General features: G+C 37.5%; 1 protein-coding gene across 10 annotated transcripts in view; it reads right to left on the bottom strand.

Annotated features, from left to right (window-relative positions):
- MLLT10 (MLLT10 histone lysine methyltransferase DOT1L cofactor) overlaps positions 1 to 23,725 on the bottom strand; it is a 127,278-nt gene that overhangs the window by 7,551 nt on the left and 96,002 nt on the right. For all 10 annotated transcript variants that reach the window (XM_038175383.2, XM_027450646.3, XM_072033689.1 and 7 more), the window contains 6 exons: positions 11,874 to 11,991; positions 10,455 to 10,527; positions 6,086 to 6,240; positions 4,090 to 4,278; positions 3,578 to 3,666; positions 3,091 to 3,452 (listed from right to left, as the gene is read on the bottom strand). In XM_038175383.2, coding sequence (XP_038031311.1) covers positions 3,091 to 3,452; positions 3,578 to 3,666; positions 4,090 to 4,278; positions 6,086 to 6,240; positions 10,455 to 10,527; positions 11,874 to 11,991 — 986 coding nt within the window. The remainder of the gene's footprint in view (positions 1 to 3,090; positions 3,453 to 3,577; positions 3,667 to 4,089; positions 4,279 to 6,085; positions 6,241 to 10,454; positions 10,528 to 11,873; positions 11,992 to 23,725) is intronic.

Raw genomic sequence — 23,725 nt, 5'->3', positions numbered from 1 at the left:
TTTTTTTCACTTATTAAAATCTCATTATCTCTTTTTTCCTACATCATGTTTCACCTTTGCCCTTATTTTTTTCTGCTGCTGTTTTCCCCACTCTGCTTTCCTCTCCTGCTCTACAAAGGCACTTGAAGGAAAATACCCACAGCCAGCAACTGAGATGCACCCAGAAACAAAGGCAAACTACAGAAGACACAACGCTGCAGCTCCTGAGCCTGCTGGAAAAGGCAGCTCACTGGATTTCACCACGGACCTTCCTCTAAATCAGATCAATTTGGCATGTAAATTTAATCCTTTTTAGCTTCTCAGTAAAAGGTACGATTGCTCTGAACCTCTCCATCCTGCAGCCTTCTCCAGTTGCTGGACTGTGGAAGAAACAATCCTATCTTCTCCCTCAAATCACTTATCTCCTGGTTGCTCTGAAGGTAGGACGCAATCTGCATTAAACTTTCCCTCCCCGCCCCCCAAAAAGACCTTGTATTTTTCTCTACTGAATGCAGGCAGGCTTTTACCTAACATTTGAAACTTTCCCAAAGAAGAGCGTGCAAAATCAGTGTTTTCTTGCTTCCCCACATCCTACAGTTAACAGAGAGCTCATGGGAACAAGGACTATACCCAACAGTTGTATACACAACTTTTCAGGTATCAATAAATAACCCAGCTACTTTTCACATCAAACTGGACAGATTCTGAAACTGGGGAAGTTACCATCAACAGCAACTTACAGGAGTATCTGGGAGGCCTTTTCATTATAAAACAATATTAAAAAAAAAGTTAAAAAGTGGAGCTGGGTTCTCGCATGACTTGCCATCATCTTGGGAACAGTGATTTAACCCAGCTCCAAGCTCGTTCACCACCACGTCATCTAACCAGGGTCGGAGAGCTGCTACCAGCACAGCAGCAAAGCTCCACGCCTGCCCGTGCTTTTCACAAGCTCACCCTCCCACTGACGCAGTTCAAAGAGTAGTGATAGCCAGAGGAATTTAACACTACAGGAACAGCCAGCTACTTGCCACTGAGTCAGCGCTGACCTCAAGGGTGGCAGGAACAAACGGCGTACCCTGGAGTTTCAGAAACAATGATCCCAGCCAATGGAAAAAACTTTCTTTTTTTTTTTTTCCCATTTTTTCTTTATCCAAAATCAAACCAGAGTCTCTGCACAACATAGTTTTTTTGTAACAACAGTTGAGTTTTGTTTTGTTTGCAAGATTTTTCAGAATAATTTTTTTAATGGAAAAAACGGGGATAAGGAACGTATGTACCACTACTAAAATCCAATTAGCAACAATTTGTGAGTAACGGGGAAACATCTCAAAAGGAAGGGGGCCCAGAAAAAAAAAAAGAGGGGGGGAGATGAGCTCAAAAAAGTAGAGAACTGTGTGAAAACCACAATAAAATTAATGTTATTAAGGGAGCAATGCAGATAGAGATCATGCAAGATAAAGAAATGGAAATTCTGACAGTTATAGGCCATCTCGAGCTTTTTGTAAGAGAGAACAGAAAAATGCCAGGAATACTCTAGAGCCTGATCTAAGCTAGAATGAGAGCTAACCAGCAGTACACGAGTTTCCATACTCTGCATGAACTGGAGTAGTCTATTTCTAGGCTACACACTCAAGAGTGACAGCAATTAAGATTGATATAAAAGAGAAACAAAAGATCTTCTGCACTACAGAGAAGCAGAAGTAAATAATCTGTGTCTTAACAAAAAAAAATAAGAAAAGAACAGCATGGCCAGTGATACCTTGGCATGACCAGAAATGGAGAATTATTGTACATGTCAATATAACTGATTTTGTCTAGTTTTTCTCACTACAAACAACTCCTCAGATTTTGGGGGAGAGTAAATCAAAATTCTTGTGTTCTCTGCAGACCTCTGCTACATAAGAAAGAGAATATCTTCTCGTTAAGGAAATGTTTTTTGTTTAACCTATGAAATGTTACATTCATATGGAAGCTAAGAAAAACAATCTGCTCAGTAAAAATATCATAGCACATGAAAACAAACCAGAACACATTTGAAAGTATCAGGTTTGTGAGCCTAACGAAGCAGTACCAGTGATACTGTACAAGAACATTCAGATAGTGCCAATTAACAGTAAGGGGAAAAAATGGAAGCAAGCTACAAAACCAGGGATCCCTTCCATCACATGCCAATCACACATGCATTTTTGTTGGGTAATCCAACATAATCTCCAAAAATAGACTCGAAGACTAGCAGTCCACTCCCTGTTTGCAGGCATTTCTTTCTACACAGAAAAGTGGTTGTTCTTCCTAAGTGCAGGGCAATACGAGAGGGTAGGGGGAAGGGAAGTGGGAGTTATCCTTGGAGTTATCAGGAGTTAAGTGAATTAGTTATCCCTGGGTCTGCTCTATCCCAAAATACTTCCAGACCAAGCAGTTCAAACCCCTCCTGGAACGCAGCTGTCTCCTTTTGTTACCCATTTACCTTGTATCTCAAGCAGCAGCAGCAGTTTAGACTACTTAGGATACCTGGTTTTGGGGAAAGGGTTGTTGTACTCAAACATGGATCTTTTTATGCACTTAAAAACCTTTAGGAATATGACTTCAAAAAGTAGTTTTCTTGCTTTGGAGTCAGATGCAGAGAACTGAAAACACCACACAGCTGCATCACTACTCTTGTTAGTTATGCCTATTACCTCTTTAACTACATGACCGTATACTGTTCCCCTTCTGCTTCCCCTCCACCCCCACAACTGCAACAAATGGTAGCTTTTCCAGTGCTGCTTTAATCCTGGAAGAACAATTGGCAGGACAAAGAATATTGTTTTCTGAACTAAAAAAAGATCTGAAGCACATTTGCATAATTACATTTGTTTTGGAATGTGACTCGATTAAAAAACAAGAATAAATGGATACGAACTACGATTCACACAAGCTAAACAGAAAACCTTTCTTCTTTAACCTTCATGCTTCCATTAAATGCCGTTATTTTCTTTCACAGATCAGGAGCAGAACCTAGTTTGACAATTAAAGGCCAAAGGAGAAAATGTACCATTTGAATAAGGCAGCTAAAAATACAGCTAAACCGAAGACAGACACTATCGAGAAAAACATAAATCAGCAAATTCTTACCTGTTATTTAACGTAGTTGGCAGAGGATGCGTTGCATTGGGTGGCACGGTTGCATGAGTGAGAGGAGAAGGGTTCTGTGATATTGTTGCCGGGGTCTGAATTACCCCATTTAAAGCCCCTACAATTCCATTGATTGCCAGCTGGCTGGCTGGCAGTGCTCCAATTATTCCACCCACACCAGGCACTGCAGGAATGGTGGAGGTTACAGTCTGCATACCACTAGCTAGTGCCCCCACTGTCACACCATTGACCTGTTGAACTCCTGTGACTCCTGAGCCTTGCTGAGCTGGACTCTGCCCAGCAGGTGGTGGAGTGGAAAGGGCTGATGAACTGCTGGTGCTTTGTCCGCTGGAGGTTATCTCCTGGTGTAAAAACAAACAACAAAACCCCCTCAGCTGCATAAAGTTTCGCATAGCAGCAAAATACAACCGCTATGATGAGTTAACTTGTAACAAGTTTAAGTTTAGAAGGAACAAATAAATATTACCTGATTTAATACAGGAAGAGAATTGTCTGGTAAAAAACTGTTTCCCAGATGAGGGCTTTTACTGCTGTTCAAGGAATCGGTGCTAGGTGCTAAAGCAATTATTTCAAAAAACAGTGATTAAATTTCTGCAACATGTAAGAAGATTCAGAGCAATTATTTTAAAATAATGTCAAAGGTAAACATACAAAATGTAAAGTCAACCGTAGAATCGCTGCTGAATAGTAAAATATTAACTAAATGATCAGTGAATCAATAGATTCCAACAGATGTGCTCCAGACTGAAGAAAAAACCCACACCGAAACAAGTAGTATTGGTTTATACAAGTCTTCCACTAGATTTTAAACATTAGAGGTTTGGGGTTTTGTGGGTTTGTTTGTTTGTTTTAATCCCCACAAAAATATTTATTCTGATAATATAGGTACATGCATCTCCCATCGACGGCATTTGTAGATGAAATGGGTATTTCATATAAATCATTCAAATTTCTTCCACACTTTCACACTCTATTTACCTGCTTGCACTGGAAAGGCATGTACTTGATGAGAAGGACTAGGATTTGAAGTTATTGTTGGAAACGGAACTGAAAGCTGCGCATTGAGTAGCTGGAGCCGTTCCTTTTTAGCAGTCAGGTTCTTTATCTGTTCTTCTAATCTCCTATTTTCAACCTGAAGTTGGTGTAATGATTTAAGCATTCCTAAAACTAAGATAAAAACACATGTTATCGTTTACAACCAGATTCAAAGTTTTACTCTTTTGTTAAAAAAAATAATTCAACGACACCATTGTTGCTAAATTTAAATAAAATAAGTAACACCTCGACTTTAATTTATGTATTATAAATCAAGACTAGCAAATGCATTTATATGTGAAAATAAAAACAAAAACGTTAATGGGATAATGTCTCATCATCAGGGGTGACAGTCACTTTAAGAAAAATTGAGTACATAACTCGCTCCAAAAAGCAGAACACAAGAACAGTATTATTTTAGCAGCACAGGTTGGCAGTGTAGCTGGGAAAAAACTATTAGAAATTTTAAACATCATGAAAACAGAAAGGGTTTGATACGTATGCATTCAACTAACAGTACATCCAACCAACAACCGCATGTAAAAATAAACAAAAGCTTGTGAAAAGAGCATTATTCGGTTTTAATCTCCTGCAGAAGGAATCCTAAAGTTACACAATGGCAGAATTTCACCCATTGTTAAGTTACCAGGACACACCTTGCTGGGAGCACTCTCATTTGCTGTGAGCGTCGATCTACAAATCACCCAGCAGGGAGCACTGTGCGAGCACTGCAGTTACCACCCTCTTCCCCCCCTCGGCCCCCAGAAAAAGGGCATCATCTTCTGTCCTAACATGATTTTCTTTACCGAGCTCAGTTTTTTCAAACTCTGACTTTGTTTCAGAACTTGGATTTCCCAACTAGTGCTAGAGTGTGACTGTAAAGCCACAGGGATAGCCTTTTTTTTTTTTTTTTTTTTAATTCTAAATTGTATTTGTTTAACATGACCTCTGGGCCTACTACAGACATAAGTCTACTGGTATAGGCACATCTGGTCATTTCCCAAGGATTTAGCTTTTATCCCTCCTCTTCAAGAACATACAAAGGAACCCTCAGTGAGCCCAAATGAGATGCAATAAGACTTAGCTAAACCTGTCCTCCAGCTATCATGTTTAAAGGATTATCCCTGCATGAATTTCCTGACAATTAGCATTTTTGTCAGGATACCATTCATAAAAACACCAACTAGATACCACTTTACACTACCAAAAAGAATAACACGTTCAATAAAATATAACACAAAACCCAAGCTGGTATTAATTTTCTTTTAAATGCATTCAATCATTTCCTTAGACACTGCTATTTTCTGGAGTACAGAGATGTAAGTGATCTACTCATCAGTTCCACATTTAGCGTACTCGGTCTTGGACTATTCCATCCTATTAAATGTAACTTGAAAAAAAATGATTTGCTTACTTTGAGAATTTCATGATAAACACAGAACTTAATAAAGATACGAAAGCCTACTAGGCCACTTGCCTGACATTTATAAATACACGTATTTTGAAACAGCAACAGAAGTAGGCAGTTTAGATTTTAAAAATGAAAAAGTCACTGTACCAATAAAGCAAACTGAGCAACTGGGTTTTACTCGCGCACAGTTTGTGAAAGTTGTGCAGGTTTGCAGCAGGGGATCTAAGAGTATGGAATTTAAGAGTCCAGAATTTGTTTTCAAGCTCTGCAGTCGACCAGCTGGATCTACAAGTCACTTCCTCTTGCATGACACAATTTCCCCATCCATAAAAATTTAGATAGAAAACCCTCCTGTAATCTACTGAAGCCAACTGCCACACTAAGAACTAGGTTGCAATGCAACACCACGGTTATAATTCTTCTCACAACAGAAAATAAGCCTTTAAAAAAATCTTGGACAACACCTGAGAGGCAATTAAGAGCAACACAGGTAACAAAACAGTGCCAGAACAGAACATAAGTACTTACTGTCACTAGGGGTGCCTTGTTCGAGTAAAAACTGCTGTCCTTCACTCCATTGCCTCTCCAGAAGCTGTTCTATGCTGGCTGCTACTGGGGGCAAGTTTTCCCCGCAGTTGTTCCCTGATTGATCATAGCGAATCTGCAAGCTGCTTACAGGGGATCTGTTGAAAATATTGCAATTTATTGTTTAAAAGAAAATGATTTAAGGAAATGTATTAGCAAAAACCTGCTGAGTTTTTTCTTACCTTGTATCTGCCCTTAGCACCTACACACCTCAAAGACTAAGCTAGGTCATCAAAATCAGCCAGAACTCCTGGCTCTCAGTACTAAGGCTTGGATTTAAATACTAATGATAATATTTCGTAGCATGAGAATTTATACCAGGAAAACACACAACTTCTTGCGTACAGACTAGCACAGAATAGCACTTCCACACAGAAAGGTCATACAAATTCACTGCCTAACTTGTTCTAAAAAAAATCATGTAAAAACAGATTTTTGAAGGACTACAGGAAAATATTATTTCACAAGGGACACAATGGAAGCTGTCCTCTGCTTGTCCTGTGCACACTTCAAGTACATTTTTTCTTTTTTGCTTACAATCACACATAGTTTAAAGAATAATCCCTTTGCAACATGCCTCTTCTTGTCCAGGAAAAAATCAAATATTCAGCATACAGCCACTATAAGATAACCTCAAGTCCTACAAAAAGGCTTCTTTTTCATTGCATAGGGCAAAATCTAACCTGTGAGCTGACCCTCAGTGTATTTCTGTAATTCTGGCCTCCTGTACGCATAGCCCTTCACACAGAATCAACACCAAGGCCCACTAAAAGTTGTTGGGTTTTCTTATTTGGTTGTTTTTAAATCAACTCGAGTGAGCTGAAATTCAGGTTCTTATGTATCTGCTATTACTGTAGTAATAAATATTTGCCCCGACAGAGGATCGCAGCTGTACTGCTCAACACAGCGCAAACTTACCAACAAGACCACCGCGGTCCCAGTACAGGCCAACACAGAGCACTCAGGAAATCAGTGTGTTAATTATGATTAGTGTAATAAGCGGTGGTCACAGCACATTAGCTACCTAATGACTGTCAAGCATTGTGTAGGCACCAGAGCAAAGTGATTTTTATGAGAAAAGGTTTTAAGTAGGTGACTTAAGAGCTCTGTAGGTATTTCTAAATATTCCTCTTTTGCATACAGGATGAAAGAGGAGCAACACTTGTTAAAAGAAGTCTGATGAGTGGGTAACCAAGGCAGTGCTTTTTGACAAGAGATGACAACTCCACAGCATTTAACAGGTCAGCACAGACACGAAAAACACAGCCTTAAAACTAGTTGTTTACATGACATGCTGAAGTGATAAGAATGGAAGTTTATGCAGAAACGTTCTGAACAGATGTACTACACTCTGCACAAACAACCGATTCAAATTAAACAAACAAGCAAAAAGCATACACACACACACACCCCAGCAACTTCTCTGCATGCACTTTTACAGGCACGTAACGCTACCCTAACAGATTATTCCACGTGAAGCAAAAATCAACAACAAAAGTCTTGTTGGGCTTAGGACCGTTTCCTGTCAACTTCATAAAAGCATAAAATAAAGAAACACCCAACTACATAAACTCCCAACCCCTCCCTGGAAGCTTCTAGAGAGGGGGGAAAAAATCTAGACTTCTCTATCAACATTAGTCAATCCATCCTCTTCCAGCTGATCCTCTACTTCACCCCTTATATATGATCGTTTCTGCACACTAGGTTTGAATCCTCATTCCAAACAGTATGTGATCTTCTTTTCCAGTCGTATTATAAATGTGCTGTATGCAAAGCTTTGATGCAGCCACTGAGATGGCAATCCCTTCTGTTTCATGTTTCACATATTGCTTACTTTCACAACTGTTTTGTTTGGGATATACTATCCATACTCTTACAGTATTAATTGTAAGTAGTACCACAAGTGATCTGTATTTAGATATAGGCATATATACGTATAACAATGCAGGTATGACGAAACACATTCTTAAATTTAAGACGAAGTGTTGGGTGAAAAGAGTTTAAGTGCTACCTTGGGAAAAGCAGCAATTTCTTTACAAAACAGAAACATGTCACATATCCCCTGTATATTTATATTTCACACATATTTCATATTCTCTATATAACTATTTTAACCATGAGAGCTTAAATATCAAACTCTGATTACGTGGGGGTACAAAGATACAGCAATATGAAATTGAAATGACCACACAGCTCGTGAGTCACACGCATCTTCTGAGAAAGGAGCAATCAGCTGTCATCAACAGCAAACACTTCTTTCCTCGAATGTTTTTATTTTTAAACAGCTATTTTGAAATCACTGTTCTTTTGGAGAAGTGGTATTTAGGAATCTCATAAGCTTCAAAGGGACGAATCTTAACTTGTAGGAAAAATACTTATAATACATAGTGCAAGTAACATCGCAAAGTTTTCAGATAGCAGATTTTCAGTGTTAGCTTTTTATTCACCATAAACCGTATTTTAACTAACCAAAGTTAATTATTTATTTAACTCAGGACAGTGAGGAATTACCTAAACAATTCAGAAGCGACTGCATGCTGTGTGCAACAGCAGCAGATTGCTAGGCACTGGCTATGTTAAATAGCTAGAAACACACTGCAGACCAGCAGTAAAATTTCCTGGCTAGTGAACTTACACAGGCACGTTTTCTATTTTTTTTTTCATGCTAGATATTTCAGGCTGATTGTTTTTCATCTTTCAATTTCAGAAATACAGTAGCGATTCCCCCCCCAGATTTAAGGTAGATCTGGATGGAAGTCTGCTCTGAGATGGCTTTTGAATCGTGTAGTTCTCCTTTACGATGCTAATGAAAATCAGCTGAAATCTAATTATATTATAAACACTGGACTACATATACCCTGAGCATACAGCCAATAAAAGTGTTTTAAATATGAGTTAAAAACATATTTAAGGAGTTTAGCTTTTGAAATTTTCTGTCTAAAGCCAGCCTGAATAACAACTCAGGCCACCTCGGATCATACAGCACCCAGGCCTCTGCAAAACAACTGAATAAGCACTAAAACTTCTAATTACCACAACACATGTGCATACGAGGACTACTTAATGATTACATAATATCAAGGGTCTGGAATTTCCTAATTGTGGAGCATTTCCCTGTGCAAAAATCTCTAACCTACTTCTGCAGATATATACAGGCATGTTTCTTATTTATATAAGTCATTATATGGTAATATAAATACACATTTTTATACAAAGAACAGAGTCTAACCTAATTTGTAAATTCTCTATTTATTGCTTTAGAAGGAACATGCATTTGAAATCTTAAAAGCCAGTTCATGAATAGGTAACACCACTTAAGTATTATAATGGACATTCTCACCCAATTCAACAAGAAGCCTTTTGATTAATTAAGGAATATAACACAAGATCAACAAGACATGTACATTAAATTACCTAATTTGAGATATTCATGATCAATTACTACAATGAACACTGGGTGTAACAATAAAATTCATTGTCACAATGCTGTATCTGTGTAACTACATTTTTTTAGACATACTAAAATTAGTTATGATAAAATTCCTACGCTTAGTCCCTCGGTTAAAAAAAAAAAAATCTAATATCGATACATAAGGTAATCAACATAAGATCCAAAATGGAAAATGAAACCCTTAAAAACAAAAAGATGTACTCCCTCTCTCTCTCTCTCTCTATATATATATATATATATATAAATGGAAAATACTACTGAAGTATTTACTACGCAAATTTGAAATTTTAACAGTAAATATTTTAAATCAAAGTAATTTGATAGAATTCCAGCACCAGAATTCTTATATCAGCCTCCTGCAGTAGAGGTGAATTGCAGAACAAAAAGTGTTGTTTTTTTCCCCTGCTAAGAACCACCGCATATTTGACGTGGTGAGGGAAATTTGTTTCAAACTGTTTACTAATAGTTAATTTCTCAGACAGTCTCTTAACTGTGATCTTTGTAGTCTTCAAGTCTATGGGTTTTCAGACTTTTGCAAATTTGAATAAAATGTAATTACAATAATAAATCTGAGGAGGTAATTGTATTGGTGAGGAGGTAGTATGCGTGGATTAAATGATAAATAAATCCCTTCAAGCAAGTCTCCATTTCGTAAGGCCTTCCTTTGTAAACCTGATTTCAGCAATATAAAAGTAAATTTCAGACCATTTTCAGCTATCTGGACATGTTAGGGTTTTTGATATATATATTTATACATACAGGCTTTTAAAACGCTTACGTATTACTACTAAAAAGACAGTGAAGTTTCCAAATCTTAAAACATTTCCTCTGCCTGCACTCCCCAATGTAAATAACGCTTACCGTGGTGAGAGACTTCCTCTGGGTGAACCTCCTCTGCCAACGAGGCTGCGGCTATTATCTCCAAGATCTTGATCTGCAGTGTAAATATTTCACAGCTGATAAATCGCTTCTTCTTAGATAAGAGTTTTAAAGCTGATGTAGATATTTTTAAAATATCTTAAATCTTAACTTCTCTCCGCAGTTAGCACTGAAGAGCGAATCCATAACTAGTTTAAGATTGCTGAACTGTAGCATGTAAGGTGTTGTCCTTACACATTTCTGAGGCTGTACCAGGCCATGGATTATGTTCCCTTCTTTCATTCCTTTCAGTTTTACAGCACAGAAGCGTGGTTTGCATTTGCAGTACCCTCCCCTCAGCCACTTTTAATTTCTACGGTGAAAGTAATGAATCACAGCTGTGGACAGCTAATCTGTATGCTTATCACAGCAAATCCTGATGCTCTGTATTTTTTTTTTTTTAACACTTTGCATCCCAAAACAACTCATAAAATACGTAACGCATTAAACTTACCACCACCGCCTAACAAGCACGTGTTATTCTGCAAATTTACTGAAAACTTTATGAAAGCGTGTAATTCACAAATTCCTATTTATAAGCAGAAGTATAGGAAAGTCCCTTGCTAAAAAGGTAGTAAAACAAACAAAAAAGGCCTCATTAAATATACAAAAACGTTTTGCTTGGAAGGACTCAAAAGGGTTATTTTCCCTATGGCCTCTCAATAAAATAACCCTATCTGCCCCCTTCAAGGTTGCCCTCCCCCTATTCTGAGTCAAGTGACCCCCGACCTCTCGGAGGGCAAAGACATGACTGATCCATTCTTGGTAAACTGCTAAACTCATTCCCTTCCCCCAAACAGGCATGACTACTACGACATGTCAACAAATCCGAACGGATGGAATGAAACAAAGCAAATCCAGTGGCTCATTAAAACTGGAGAGGAGAGCGAATGTTACCAAATGTCAATCGGTAAATATTCACAAGATTACTGAATGCTGCAGAAGTTCGCTAACGGATCTCTTTCACCCCAAGTTGTATGTAATGCAATTTCATGAATTATGCAAATAAAGGTTTAAACTATTCACGACAAAACCCAGAGCTGTGTTACTCTCGTTGCAAAGAGCTAAGAACTGAACACATCAATCACAGAAGTCACAGGAGACATTGTTGCATTCCTGCCTGCTGATGGCTCTGCTTAAACATTTACATTTCAGACAGTAAAAAAAAAAAAAAAGAAAAAAAGAAATAGAAAAAGAAAAAAGCGGTTCTGCACAACCAAGAATTTACTTCCAACGTGTGTAACTTTATACAGACATTTAATAACCAAATGCTGGGCAGAGTTTGGAAATAAACAATCTTTTTAAAAAAATACTGAAGTCCATAAAGTATCGCCGTTTTTCCAGCACCACCGGGAAGCTTACCTGCTTGGCTGTTTTCAGTCTGAGCTATAAGTGTTGCCATGGCTGAATTGGGATTCAGCCTATTGCCATACATGTGGGATGGAGGCAGACTGAGAGAAGATCCGGGTAGTGTGTTTGCCTGCAAGAAACCAATTAAAACTTGAATCCCTTTTTGAAAATGGGGAGGAATACTGAATATATTTTTCAAGACGTCTTCCTACTGCACAATAATTTGTATTTTTTTTTAACGTTAACCTAAAAAAAATGGAATGCATTCAACAGAAAAATGTACTTTCCATATGTGAGTGAGGAAATAGAACTGCAGTATTTTCAAAACACATCCAGTATTAAAGTACAGCCTTTGGTAGATATGTTAATTTTAAAAACTTCTAGTAAATGTTTATTGTAGCAAACATTACAAGTACCTAAATTGCATTTTAAAACACCCACCACGGAACAGGGTGGGCAGACCCCCTTGCAATCCCCTAGTATGCACTCAGTGCTAGGACTTAGTGGCATGGCGACCATGTGGTTATCCTACTAATTATTTAATCTTATTAAACCATTTACAAAATAAGGGCAGGTAGACAACAGATGTCTCACAAATGCTCGGGTTCCTTACATCACAAGCCGGCTGTGGAGGTCAAAAGGTCCAACTTTCAGCTCTATAGTTTAACTACACCGAGCCATATTTCCTTTGCTCTGCTCCATCATTAGTAAAACCTGCACACTATTTTGTTACTTCCTATTTTGATAGACTTCGGAAGCCTGGTGTTTTTTTGTTGTGTTTTGTTTTTATTTTCAAGAACGCAAACAGCCATTACAAGTATGTTTTCTATACAATAGGGGGCTCAACGAATCCCAGCTTTGCCCTGACCCCATATAAGGGACTGTATTTTTGGCCGCGGGCCAGCTCTACTTATTGAAGAGCTCCCAAAGTTTGTGTTCATTCATGTTGCTAACCACAATTCTGAAGGTCTCTGCTGGGACTTGTGCCAAACAAGCGAAAATGAACCCTTAAACAGATGAAGCTAAGGAGGCTGGCCAAAATCTTGCATAATCCAACGCAATAAAAATACCTTCCTCCTTGGCCACTTATGCTTTTTCCCCTTTCGAAGAAAAGATTTGTGTCAAACGCTGAGTTTCAGAGACAAGCAATCAAAGGAAAAAAAAAAAAAAAAGGCAGTGCTGCTTATTAAAAAGGCATTTTCCTACCTGACAAAAGGACTTATTTCAGAACAAACAAAAAAGATTGCAATATTCAGGGGGGGGATACACAGATACACAACTGTGTGATCTTACATTTTAGAATGAACATTTTAAGAGCAAGTAAACAACCTTTACAAAGGAAACTTTTTTTTTTAGAAATGGAAAAAAAAAAAGGTGAACAGTAAGGAACTCAATTTGTGGGACATTTTGACATGTCTAACTGCACACAAGAGACGAGGGAAACATACTGGTTATTACAGCAAAATATTACAGAGTATAAACTATGTCTCTGGAAAGAATCACACACTACCATTAAGTTTTGGCTTTCAGCCAACATATTAAACTTGATGAATGGACTTTTATGAATTCACACAACTGTTTTCAATGATGCTTTATTTACTATATACTGGTGAGAAATTGCGCTTGATACTTGCATTCTTCTACTGTCACGAAGTTCGGAAAAGCCACAAGTAATTACTTACAATGATGAGGCTTTTTTCACTTCTCATTTTAAAGGTATGTGCGAGATTGCTAGACACAGAACTGCAGTTTCACTTCAAATCTGGCTCTTATTTCTTTTTCTTACAGAACTGTCTGTCTCCAGTAGAATTAATCTCAATTCATTTTAAGCCTTAAAATAACACGGGCATTTCCACCTACCTGGACACAACAGCTCCCAGTAATACAATACGTATTAGGACTGTGACACTTACTGATGCAGAAGGCAAGAGTGCACAACTCCTGCTGTTTTCTTCAACATAAGCACACAGAGTGATTTCAAATCAACTACTATTGCTCATTAGTAAATTTTCATTGTTTTCCTCTCAAAAAAAAAAAAAAGCCTTTCACTGAAGAAATCTTACAGAACATGTTAAGATACAGCCGTTATTTGCTTCCATATCTAAGAGACAAGGCTAGCAAATTAAAAATCTATACACTCTTATTAATATAAATAAATGGGTTGTGATTACGAATTTTAATACAGCTTGCTAGTTCTTAGCATAATGTTATTGGTGTCTAGTTTTAGCATATTTCTATAAAAGATTTTTCTTAATTCTAGTAACTTTACTGCTCATGTGTTACACAGAAGCTGCTGTATTGTTGTTACTCTCCTTCTGTGTAGTTCACTGTGAGGCTGCTTAAAACTGTACAGTAACAACTATATATATTAATTCATAACGGCAGGGCAGCTATAATCAGCAAGGAGAACAGACGTTTATTTGACTGAAACATGCCCGAATAGCTTTAAGAACTTTCTAAAAAGTATCTCAGTATCTTGAAAGGAGTCACTGAAGTCTGTTGAGTAACTATCACATCACAAAACAGAAGACATCAAAGGAATTAAACAATGTTTGCCAAGTGGGCTGATATAACAGATCAAAAGACTTAGCATGATTTAAACAATATCTAAGAACTTGATCTTTTTCACAAGTGGTGGTTCACCCTAAACTTAACCCCTGTTTATACTTTAAAATAATAGCCAAGGTGTCCCACAACACGCTGGAAGTACGGAAGTTGTGGTGACATCACGGGTCCTGTTTTGCTCTCCAAGCAAAAAGTCACGTTAGAAAAAAATTGTTCAAGTAAGCTGGAGGTAAATAAAAAAATGGAAATACTTTTTTTAAATGGCAATGTAAAATGACAAGAATAACGATTTGTGAAGCTTTATTATGTATGTGACGACTTCATCTGACAGGAGAGTAGAGGAGGTGGAGGAGTATTACATTATTTAAAGGTGAAATAGGAGCTTCATGTTTCACTCACAGTTGAAACAAGCTGTAGCAAGCATTTATTAAAAATGCGCAATCATCCTGTCAATACATATTAAGGTCACAGGACTGAAACAAGCTCTAAAATCCCAAACTTTTAAAGGCATAGGAGTCTTTGTTCCAACCGAGTCCATTTAAACAGTCAACACAACGCACGATCAAAATGGACGAACTAATAAAGAGGCTGCTAAGTAGGTATTTTGAAAAGGCTGCAAATTTTCTCCAAAAGATTTTTGCAGAAGGATTTAAGCCCATCAAGAGGTATATAATACGCTGCTTTCATTTATGGCATGTTCAATAAATCAGTAAAGCAATAAGCAGCAGAGCAGCACAGAAAGAAGATACGTTGTAATTCACAGAGTGCCCGACTGCAATAGGAATAAATGCCCAATATTTGATGGATGCCTAAAAACACTTCCTCTGCTACAGGAAGGAGAGGGTATTCCTCTAATCAAAGGACTGCATTTCCAAGTTAGCTGGATTTAACTAGTACGTATCAATATCCTGTGGAATATTTAAAATACTTTTGTATTCCTCTAATGTTTACATGACTTCGAAATTGTATTTTAGTATATAACACTGTGAATATAAAGTTTTGCATTAGCATTCTGGACATTTCTTTAATTTTCCAGGGAATACAGTTTCTTCATGTAAAAAGTTAAATATTTTTTAAGCCAAAAAAAAAAAGGGGGGGGGGGGGAAATGCAACAATGCTTAGCTGTACACAATTGCATCAGGTCCCAAAAACTGGAGAACCCTGGAGCACACCAATTCCCCTGTTCCTTTCAAGTTCTATGCTATGAAATATTTTCTGATAACAGGCCTCATTTCTGTCTCAGCTCCACACCAGTAAGGTTTTAATACTCAGCGTGTGATGAGAGATGAAACCAAGTGTGAACAACTTTCAGGTCCCATGAGTAGGCTGACTGTTGAAGCTGTCAGGTTCAATTGCATCACTCCACATTATTCAATGCCCCAAACTGCACCCTAATTGTTAGGGGCTTAACATATTCAAAACCATTGTTTAGCCTAATGCTGAAATGCCTACAGTTGAGCTTCCAGAAAGAAAGGGGAGGGATTTAATTGTAGTTAAACCATTACTGAACTCTCCTCCTTTCACCATAGGACAACAAGGATGGCCTCCACAACCAATTCCGAGACAGCTTCTTAATCAGCTTCCATCCAATCAACATACCTTTGCCCTTCCGCTTTAAAACAGTCATTGCTAAATTGTAGTTTTGCATTATAGTATGATGAGGCTTTCAAATTCGTGACATCACTCAATTACCTACTCCAGCCAATACATACTGGACAAGAATAACTTGAAAGGACATTTTTATTTCCCATTTATAATAAGAACATATCATTGCTCTTGCACTGACTATACCCTTTTGATTTACATGCTTGGGGTCATAACATTTACTAATCATACTTTTTTTTTTTTTTAAACCACAGCATGATGCTGTGATAGAAAGCACAGAACAACCCACAATTCCTATTAACACAAGCTGAAGAGATCAAGAGCACGAGATATCACCAAAAACATGCAAACTTTGACAAGCTATATTGGTAACTACTTTTGAGAAGAGTATAAAATAATCAATGCAGTTGAAATTTCAACCTAAATATTTCAGGGTGTTCTGCTACACTTCGGGAAGATGTTACTAGTGCATGCAACTGATTGGCTTCACAAAACATGGAAGGAAATTCAAGGTGTTGACCAAATATTAAGGTCAGCATGCTTTTTCTGTAAGTCACCTTCTGTAAGTCATACTAATGTATTTCGGTCAATGGCAAGTAACATTTATCTGAAAAAATATCAGCAGAATTATAACCTACATTGAAATAAGAAAGAGCTTAGATATTGAAACATATTCATGCTATATACACGATGCTAAATAAAAATTGATGATATACATACATACAAATCAGCTGCTTTTCTTGAGAAGTGGAAAGAGCTTGCCTATCAAGTGATACCTGTAAAAGCAACGCGGCCTTTTGTCTCCTAGCTTAATTTGGACAAAGAAAGGTGATTTTACCCCTAGAATTTTTTAAGCCAATCACACTGTGCAGAGCACATAGAAGTTGGCTTTTCTTCGGTCCAAGGCAATGGAAGAATGTGCTATCAAGTCCTTTTTCAGTACCTTTGGTATCTTCTTTAACTTCATTTAAGAGATGTGGAGGGGAACCCACACATCATTACTTGCCTTCTCTGATTTCTGTTAAGTCTTCATATGGGATGGCAAACACACCACCATAAGGGTTGTCAGACCACAGTTAACTGCAACAACACACCAAAATTGCTAGGATTCCCAAGAGAGAGTTCTGCTAAATCAACTGTTGCAATTCAACTCTTGCATCAACTCACCACAAATATGGAATATGCTTCAAAATCTTATTTAGACCTTGCTTCCATTGAAAAAAAAAAAAATACCTAACGGATTTCTGCTTTGCTTTGTGGGTTTTTTTAAACCATCATATGACTTTTCAAAATGAATAGCGCAAAAGAATAATTTTAAAATGCATCATGATAAATACTGGTGATTTATTTCAACTGAACCAATTCCTTCCTTTATACCTTTTGAATTTTTGTATTCTTTCACAACTTTTTTCAGCTAATCTCCCCTCATTTGCTATCACGCATTCATCAACAATATGAATCAATCCCCAACATTTGCTATGACCTGTTACTCATTCATTCCCCAAAAGGAATACTGGGATTGAAAAGATAACCCATCCCATACTGCCTCCATTACCATCAAGAACATTAAAGGCCTTGAAATTTGGTGGGTTTTTGTTTTGTTTTTAACAGGTGCAAGAAGGGTACAATTTTCTGAAATTAATTGGACCATATACAAAAAGAATTCACTAACTGGCTAAAATAAAATAATTAACAGAAAAGCTTGATTAAGATGCTGGAAAAATTAAAAGGAAATCAGAAAACAGTTTTGTGATATCTTTGAATAAAAAGCAACTTTTCAATTATAAAGCATTCAATTACAAATGTATAAATGACTATAATTAAAATCTGTTAGGAAAACTGTATATGTGACTTGTAAATCATCCTATGGATACATTATTCACATCATTATTACTTTTTATGTTACTAGCACAAATAAATACTTTGAACTTTTAATTGTGATGAAGACTCTTGCTTATGAACAAGCAAATAATCACATACTGTCTTTGAGAATCAATTGTTTTGATTAAATGTACAAATAAATCCTTCAATTAAATGAAATCATCTAACCTTCAAACAAGAGCACTCAAATATTTGCCAGGAAAGGCATGAATGAATGCAACTGGGAAACTCAGTGGGATTTGAAAGGCAAAATGAAAAATTAATGGCACACCTACAGAAACTAATTTATACCTCTGCCCACTGTACAACAAGGGCACATCAAGTCATTAAAAACCACATGGGTAGAAGGCCTCTCTTCCAATAATGGGAAAAAGCTATAACCTCAATGGTAGAACCAGTTTACTGGTCTCTTGTACATTAACTAAGCTGGATACTGTAAAATTTTAGGCCATTGCAAATTATTTAAGAATTAAACACTAAAAAATAGGCCTGAACAAAAATTTACTAGAAAACTACCTCACTAAAAAGTCAAAGTTTTTTTCTCCCTCTTCCCTTCCCCTCCCCCCTTTTATGTCAAAAGGAGGTTTTACAACGATAAAACTCTGGGCTCCCTCCACCTCCTGCACAAACTAAATGCCACCAGAGCTACCATTTCAACACAAATCCCCTTTACCTCAAGTTTGTTCCTCCATCCTTTCCATCCGCCTCTGTCTCCACAGCACTTAACCTGGATGTGCTCTACACAGACAACGGAAGCAGCATTCTGCCCACTAACCTGTTTTCCTTAAGAGCACCAACCTGTGTGTCAGGAATCCCAATTTCAGTTTCGTATTGACTAGCAGAGAGAACTACTTGATTAGGAAACCGACCCGCATACCCACAGGGTAATCTGTTTTCTTCACAAGTATCCCAAAGAAATCCCTCTTAGTGAGATACACTCATAATATGGTAAATAACGAATCTGAGAGAAGTAACTACCTTCAAGATTGTCTGTATTTTCAAAAATAGTAATAATAAATCAGCTCTTTATTCACACATCTTGACATTGCAAATTTCTAAATAAAGCTCAACAGTCTTTGCAGTTTAAGTGATGAAATGGACACCCATAGCAGCAGAATTGCTGCTGTGTAGAAACATTTGCAAGACACTCAACATTTTACACAAGGCCTGTAAGGACGCAGCCTCAGCAATGAACTTTGCAGCCTGTAACAAAGGATAGATGCTACATAAACTTGCAATCTATTTCAAGTCAAAGCTAAACAACTGGCCTCATCTAATATTTTTTTACAATCATCATTCTTCCCATTGCATGCGGACTAGAAAATTTCACATTTTTCACATTCACCACCATTACTATTGTCTCAGGCAGCTAAATTGAAGTAGTGCTACACTCAGTTCAACGAAGAGGTCAATGTGCCTCAGTTGCCTGGAGACTGATGGTTGCTACAGCAGCACCAGATAAGCCAAGCTAAATAAGCTTCAGCTCGAAGGCAGAAAACATTTATTGCTAGCCCGAAACGTTGATGCAGTTGTCTCAGCATGCAGCGCTGCGCAAGATCCTGCAACTGCCTCTCAGGCTACCTGGGTATTGCATGAGTGTATGCGAAGGCAATCTCACTGAAGCAAGGGGAGAATATAAAAAGTAAGGATTTTAATTGGGCTAAATACTAGATTACTTGCAACTATGATCCCTTTGTTCTTCTAGTTGGGTCACATGTTAGAAGGAATTTTCCCTCTGGCTGTAAATTCTTCCTCCTTGCTACTCTCCTCCACCCCCACCCCAAAAATCCCCAGTCAGATCGAATGAAAGGAAAATTGGATTTTTACCCATTTTGCCTAGAAGTAACAAAGAATTAAAACAGCTTTTAAGTGACCGACAAAATTGAGATGACAAAATCTTACCAGCATCCTTCTTTTTTACATTTTTTGTTTCTCTGAGTCTCTTAAATTTAAGTGGCTGTGACACAAACATGGTTTAGTGGTTTGGGAAGGAAGATCAGTGTTTTGCATTGAAAACTTACACCACAATACCAAACCCCTTTCTGTCTGAAGCACACTGAGGGATGCGTTTAGAACACTTCCTAAATCTACCAGCATTGGCAGCTTCCTCTGGCAGCGCCCCAAGGATGAGCAGCGTACTTTTTTTAAGAATGATTTCTTTTTGTTGAATATGCTGCTGCTGCTTTTCCCTTTTTCCTTAAGTTTAGGGATAAAGAGAACAGAATAATCTCCACATCCAAACACTCCGTGATACATGTTGATATTTTACCTTTGACCCCACAGCTAGGAGCCTCTTCTGAGAGATCTTATCACCAAGAGGTGTTTTGATAGTCACATAAAATATGTTAAGTGGTTTTCATGTATCCACCACATCTATTTATTAGAGAATTATAGTATCACTGTAAGGATATGATTTCCTTTTTCTGGAAGCATGCTGCTTAAAACCACGCAGTATCATAATTGCGAGATGATTTATTATTCTATTTTTAATTACCACTCAAATTTAAAGCAAATCACCTTTAGAAAGAATTTAAAAAACAGAAACCAGAACAAAGTGCTTATCTGCAAGAAAGATCATATATTTGATTTACTATCAAAGAAAGGAAAACCCTGGTATGACCTGGTGTCATGATCACCAGAGGTAACATATTTTGGAAAAAATTAAGAAAAAATAACATATTATAATAATAAGCACTATCAATGCTTATATAAATGACTGATTCGTAGGTGTTAAGAGGTTTCATTTTAAGGCACCCACCCAAATAACTGTTATACAATATAAAGGACCCAGCCAAGTCACTAGACTTGGCTGCACAGATTTCTGCTCTTTAACTGCACTCTGGACATCATAACATCTATTCAAGCATTCAACATCTGTTATTTCTGTATTAGGAAACAGACTTCAGAAATTGACCTGAAGAAATATAAAAACAATGTAAGGGTCTTCCCAAGTTATGGAAATTATCCTTGATTGCACAGCTACATTTACCATAATTAGGATAAATTATTTTGCACAGCAAGAAAGGGTTATTCTATTTAAATAGGTCTGTTGAGATGATTTTAACACCTCTAGTTTTAAGTCTTCAGATGTTCTGACCCAAAGCTGTCCACATGTGCATTATACTAAATCCTTAACTTCAGCCATCACACGTGGTTGTGATGTGTACCTTTGGGACTGAAGCAGGATGCCCACTTAAGCAACCAACCATCTAGTGCAGGTTACTTGAAGTCCGAGATTATCACATCTGTCATGTCACAGCATCCTACAACTGAGGACAGTTTGTCCTTTTTCATGTTTTTTTTTTTCTACCCCCTGAAGAAAAGCTCATTCAAGCACTGACAGCTAACAAGACCTACCATTTTCTAGAGCACCCACAGAAAGGATAGCCCAGAAACTTCATTTAAATGGACTTACATTTTTACCTGTCCAGCTCTAGCACACATCAGTTATCCTGAAACTTTCTTCCCTTCCTCACATTTACTTCAAGCTGAACATTAAAAAAATAATCAGGGAAGAATAGGGAAGAGGGTATGTTTCTCTGAAGAAGACCGGGATACAGAAGCGGATGGAGGAGTATCTTCATTGGCCATACTGAATTTGAGAATATGACACCCATAATTTGTTGTTAAAACTGGAAACTCAGTAGCACTACCAATCAGGTGCATTATGCTGTCCTACAAAAATGCCAAATCTGCCTTCTGAAGACTTGCCCGCTAAAAGTGCCTTTTCAGTAAGGACTACTTGTTGAAGCTGTATTTTTACGCAATCATCATTTCAGCTACAGAGAACGCTGCACCCCTGTTTTGGAAGGCATCATTAGCATTGCTCTTGAAGTCACTCCTAACCTCTGTTGGCTGGCACAAGAATTAAGAACAGCATTGCTTTTTACCAGTTATTGTGTTGGTTTTTTTGTTTTTCTTTTGAAAGGAAAAAAAAGAAAAAGGAGGAGAAGGTTGCCTTGAGAATATGCCAAATGATGAGCAGACTTGAACCGTCACAGAAGAAAAAACACTAAAATAGGAAAATATAAAAACAGTGTAAACTAATGGTGTAGAGAAAGAGCAGGGGGCTACACAGATCCAAAACTAGGGACTAGAGTAATTCAGAAAGTAAGAAAATAAAAACCGCAGGACAGCAGCATCTGAAACATCAGTTGCCATACATTCAGCATCTGAAAAGATCTTAGGATTCCTGAGCTTTCACATTCCTCTATTGTTAACAAATAACTCCAAACCTATTGAAAAAATTAAGCCTTATCTCTCTCTAAAGGCTGTATCACACAAAGGAGGATAACCACCACTATATGAATGCTAAAGAAAACCCTGCTGTTTTCCTACTGCTACTAAGGGGAGCAAAGCCAAACAGACTTCAGGGATAATGGAAGTGATTAAAGCAAACTTATTTCACTTAGAATTGCAACTGAGTAGCAGCACCTACCTTCCCAATTATCACATCTCCACCGCTGAGGCAGTAGTTTATTACACTGTGTTGAAGTGGACCTCTCACACCACCACAATTAAATCCTGGACTAAAGTCACGAACAGCAGCTATTCAGTCTCCCTATCCCTGTGCAAGTCACAAGACTGCTGTTACAGATGCTTCTTCTTCCCTCTATTAGCTGCTTCTGTGGTCAAGGAAACACGCTGCAGAAACTAAGAGATGGATACTTGGGGAGAAAACAAAACAGAAACCATGGAGGAAGAAAAGCTTGAGAAAAGAAAGAATCTACTAGCAACATTTTTCTCTCTGTGCTAAGAAACACAAAGCAACCCTTTGGACTACATCTGTAAGACAGGTTAGTGTCACGGATGTGCAATACTGCTTCAAACTGCCCCACGGTTCTCTTTCTTACAACCACTAGAACCTTAGATACCGTCACATGGGAGGCAAAATAAATCCAAAGTTGCAACTTAAGCACAGTTTCCAAAATGAAATTCTGAAAATAATTTCTGCATAAACCGTGATTACTATAACCATCATTCATTACTGACTCATACAATACCAGCACCAAAGAGCAAATTAGCTACAAATCTTGAAAATAAGAGGTTCTATTGTAAAGAAACCACTACATGCATATTCTACTTGCACTAAAAATATTATTAATGATTTTTCATTAAAAGAATGAAGTCTGAGAAATTAACCAATGACTGGATAAAACCCCGCCAAAAACTTTTACTTCTATTTCTGCAGTCTGATGCTGTATTCTGTGTGCACAGAGAGCCCAGAAACAAACGGGCATGGAGCACTACTTGGGTAGTTTCACTCATTTAGGGAACCACAAGGAATAGACAGCTTGACCAATCTCAATCTTAACCAAAACAGCAAACATCTCCTTCACTACAAAACAGGTAATTTACTAAAAGTAATTTAAAAAATAAAACTAAACTAAGTTACTCTAATGACCAGCATTTCCTGACAAGCAGAAAACAAACACTGATAGAGAATACCAAAAGATGCTGAGGCACCTAGGTCACTACTTTTGTTATACACTTGTATTAGTCACTAAGAATAGCTTATCAGAAAGTGCAATATAGCAGGCTGTTGCAGAACAGCGTAACCACCAGCTCTGATGCAATCAAGTATGAAACACAAGGAAAACTTCAAATAAAAGCTGAACACAGAACCTTGTGTTGGTCCAAACTGTGACTTGGCTTAACAAGGAAAAATTAAGACAATATTCAGACCAAAAATGCAAGAAAGTGATTTTTCTTAACAAAACACACATTAATTTTCATGAAAAAGTTAAAGACATACTTCTCAGAGAAGATGTCTTTTGCTTATGCTCTTGCAATTGTTAAATGCATTGTCATGC

The sequence above is a fragment of the Anas platyrhynchos genome, chromosome 2, assembly GCF_047663525.1.
Source record: "Anas platyrhynchos isolate ZD024472 breed Pekin duck chromosome 2, IASCAAS_PekinDuck_T2T, whole genome shotgun sequence".
NCBI lineage: Eukaryota > Metazoa > Chordata > Aves > Anseriformes > Anatidae > Anas > Anas platyrhynchos.
Note: the sequence above shows the minus strand (reverse complement) of the source record. Positions and strands in the feature narration are given on the sequence as shown.